Source organism: Pinus tabuliformis, chromosome 1_1 (genome assembly GCF_031772625.1).
Source record: "Pinus tabuliformis cultivar Carrire ecotype Pingquan chromosome 1_1, CPIR1, whole genome shotgun sequence".
NCBI lineage: Eukaryota > Viridiplantae > Streptophyta > Pinopsida > Pinales > Pinaceae > Pinus > Pinus tabuliformis.
The window spans coordinates 691,496,472-691,500,208 of NC_142297.1; the positions used below are offsets into that span (position 1 = coordinate 691,496,472).

The 3,737-nt window shown below is 36.4% G+C and overlaps 1 protein-coding gene across 1 annotated transcript; it reads left to right on the forward strand.

Annotated features, from left to right (window-relative positions):
* Positions 1–692: 692 nt before the first annotated feature.
* LOC149215304 (uncharacterized) lies at positions 693–3,060 on the forward strand. The gene is made up of 2 exons (XM_089391072.1): positions 693–1,600; positions 2,789–3,060. Exons 1-2 carry the CDS (start codon positions 1,075–1,077, stop codon positions 2,800–2,802), a joined length of 540 nt encoding a protein of 179 aa, XP_089247198.1. The 5' UTR covers positions 693–1,074; the 3' UTR covers positions 2,803–3,060.
* Positions 3,061–3,737: the final 677 nt, after the last annotated feature.

Genomic DNA, 3,737 nt, shown 5'->3' on the forward strand with positions numbered 1-3,737 from the left:
GTACCCTCGTAATTAATTTGAGATGGCTTGCACATCTCAAAAGCGATTAAGTTCCGGAGTACAATCTCTGTAGTGTCTGTGATACGGATTGGGGGAAGAAAAATGGTGGCCCTGAGCTTCTCAAACTCAATCTCATTGATGCCTCCCTGCCTTGATTTAAATCTGATCCCAGCATTTCTTAATTCTATTGCGCGAGGGATTATTTTGGCGTCATTCCCTGCTTTGCTTTTGTCTTGAACTTTACAATGCACTGCTTTCCACAATAGTCCATGCAGATGACAGACTCATTCTCTTTCACAGGTGGAGATGCAATTGCAGTGTGCAAGAAACCCAAAAGATGATGATGACGACGACACGACCATTGCTTTATATCATGTTCTTTTTTTTGTCCAAGGGGTTGAACCAATCCAATATAAGTTTAGACAAATCCATAAGCTTTTCCTAGACATCAACGTTCGGGTTGATCAGCTCAAACTGTTGTAGCTTTAGGAGAACGATGAAAGGGATTTGATTTCTAATATAATCAAAAGGTCGCTCCGTACATCTTTTGCAGCATTGTCAAGCTTATTTTCCCCAAAAATAGGGTCATAGCACTCATCCGCCTCCTCTCTGGAGGAACTCTGGAGGTAGATGAGTGCTATGACCCAAAAATCATAGTACTCATCCACCTCCTTTCTCAAGGAACTCTGGAGGCGGATGAGTGTTATGACCCTATTTTTGGGGAAAATTTTTGTAGCATTGTCAAGTTTATTTTCCCCAAAAATAGGATCATAGCACTCATATGCCTCCTCTCTGGAGGAACTCTGGAAGCGAATGAGTGCTATGACCCAAAAATCATAGCACTCATCCGCCTCCTCTATCGAGGAACTCTGGAGGCAGATGAGTGCTATGACCCTATTTTTGGGGAAAATAAGCTTAACTATGCTGCAAAAGATGTACGGAGAGACCTTTTGACTCTTGGAAATCAAATCCCTTTCATCGTTCTCCTAAAGCTACTACAGTTGGAGCTCATCAACCCGAAAGCTACTACAGTTGGCGCTGATCAACCCGACCGTTGATGTCGAGGAGAAGCTTATGGATTTGTCGAAAGTTATATTGGATTGGTTCAACCCCTTCGACAAAAAAGAACATGATATAAAGCAATGGTCGTGTCATCATCATCATCTTTTGGGTTTCTTGCACACTGCAATTGCATCTCCACCTTTGAAAGAGCATGAATCTGTCATCTGCATGGACGGTTGTGGAAAGCAGTGCGTTGTAAAGCTCAAAGACAAAAGCAAAGCAGGGTATGATGCCAAAATAATCCCTCACGCAATAGAATTAAGAAATGTTGGGATCAGATTTAAATCAAGGCAGGGAGGCATCAATGAGATTGAGTTTGAGAAGGGCCACCATTTTCCTTCCCCCAATCCGTATCACAGACACAATGGAGATAGTACTCCAAAATTTAATCGCTTTAGAGATGTGCAAGCCATTCAAATTAATTACGTGAGTATTCCATATGGTGGACATTTGGACACATTTGGGGTACCCTCGTTCTCTGGTAACCCGGAGCTGTGCGGTTCTCCTCTTCTGAGAAACTGCAGCGATCAAGCATCAGGTGAGCCGTTTTTATCTATATTCTCTATCGTGCATTTCGGAAATTTTATAGAATATATGAATTACTCTATAGTGTAGATTTCGGAAATTTTCTAGAAGTTTATGAATAAGGGTAAAATTAAATTTATTTATCATGTTCCAAAATATTTGGAAATCTGCAATCAATTTAAATTGAGCATTTGTAAAGTCGTCCTTGCAAATAAGATTCAAGTGCATTTATTTAGTTTTTATAGTTTCAAACTACTAAAAACGTTCATGTAAATAAATGTAAATGAATAGATTTCAAAATATTTCGAAATCTGCAATCAGTTTAAATTCAACGGTTGCAGAGTAGTTTTTTAAATAAAATTCGAGTGCCATTATTTAGTTTTTATAGTTTCAAACGACGAGGAACGTTCATGTGAAGGGATAGATTTTTTTGGTTCATTGCTAAATGTTGGGGTGTAAATTTTTTAAAAATTATCTACTGGGATATCTAAAAACTTATAAAGTTGTGATTGTTTTGAAGGTCTGAAGAAAGAAAGGAAAAAAATTATTTTAAAGTCTACCAAGTTAAATGGGACAGATTGCTTCTTCATCTGCTTGATGTATTTGGCTTTTTTCTATGAAGCTTCAAAATAAATGCTCCCGACAAACCCCTCACTAAATAGATTATCCCAATAGCTCACTGCCAGCATATCTGCATAACTTTATTCTAAAATGAAATATTTTTCTGTTTCTGACTATATCAGGAATTATAGCCAGTTGCGAAAATTAAAACATTTATTTGCAGTAGTCTAACTAGCCGGAGGAATTGCCCAGAAAGTTATGGAAATTTCGGTCATATTTAGAAAAAATCCAGCAAGGATTTTCGTAAATCCAAGTTATAGTTGTTAAACTTCAAATTTTTAGGTGTCCTACACGTTTTTGATGGTGCTGAATCTATTTCCACCATCAAAAACACGATTCAAACATTGTGTTTACAAGATTTTTTGAAATTTTTTTGCTCAGATTCCGGCCACTTTTAGCCTGGCAATTCCTCCCCCTCGTTAGAAGACTCCCATTTATTTAGCTAAATTGTACAGCTTTCTACGTTTGTTGCTAAGATTAGAACAGTTATTTAGTGAAATCATACAAACTGGCCTTCTGCATTTGCTGCGAAGATTAAAACAATATGCTTATGGCGACCTTTTCTGTTTCGTTTTTGTAGAAAATGGAATTTAGATCTAATCTCCGGGCTTTAACGTTGATGAATCCCGTGGAGTTCCCTCTAAGGTTATGCTGCTTAGCATGAGCATAGGAGTCGTGGATTAGTCAGTCTATGTATTTTATTTAAGCAGTTGGAGCTTTCGAATTCAACAATTATTGTTACAAGATCTTTTTGGTCAATGCTGTTTTTAAAGTAGTACAGCATATCTTCAAATCTATTGTGCAAATGAAGGAATATATGATTTCAATGTTTGCATAAATATTTTCCTTTTATTTGTATGTTCTTCGCTTATCACCATCCATGGATGTTTATGGTTTGAATTCTTTGTTTGAATCATATTTAGGTTATGGATGTTTATGGTTGGAAGTCTTTGTTTGAATCATATTTAGGTTTGGATGGAAGTGGTGTTGGATAGTGGCGGCTGGCATGTTAGCAACGTGCCATAGTTTTGTAATAAATTTTTCATTATCATTTAGTACTCTTTCAAATTCCCTTTATAATAGAAATTACTGGTATGTTTGAAAGCGTAACGTTTAATGTTTTTTGGATGCTAGTTAAGTGAGTTGAAGTGAAAATTTCCATTTATTTGTATGTTCTTGACTTATTACCATCCAATGATATTTATGGTTTGAAGTCTTTGTTTGAATCATATTTAGGTTTGGATGGAAGTGGTGTTGGATAGTACTCTTTCAATTCCCTTTATCTTAGAAATTAACCGTAACGTTTAAGGTATTTTTGGATGCTAGTTAAGTGAGTTGAAGTAAAAGCGCGCATTCTTAGAATAATAATCATGTCTGATCTTAGAATAATAATCACGTTTGATCATATACCGTCCATAAAACCTCTGTAGATTTACTGGTTTGGTTTTGTATAATTTTGTGTGTTTTGTAATGCAATTGACAAAATCTTTGATAGAGTCTTTATAGTTTCTGTCATGATATCAGAACCG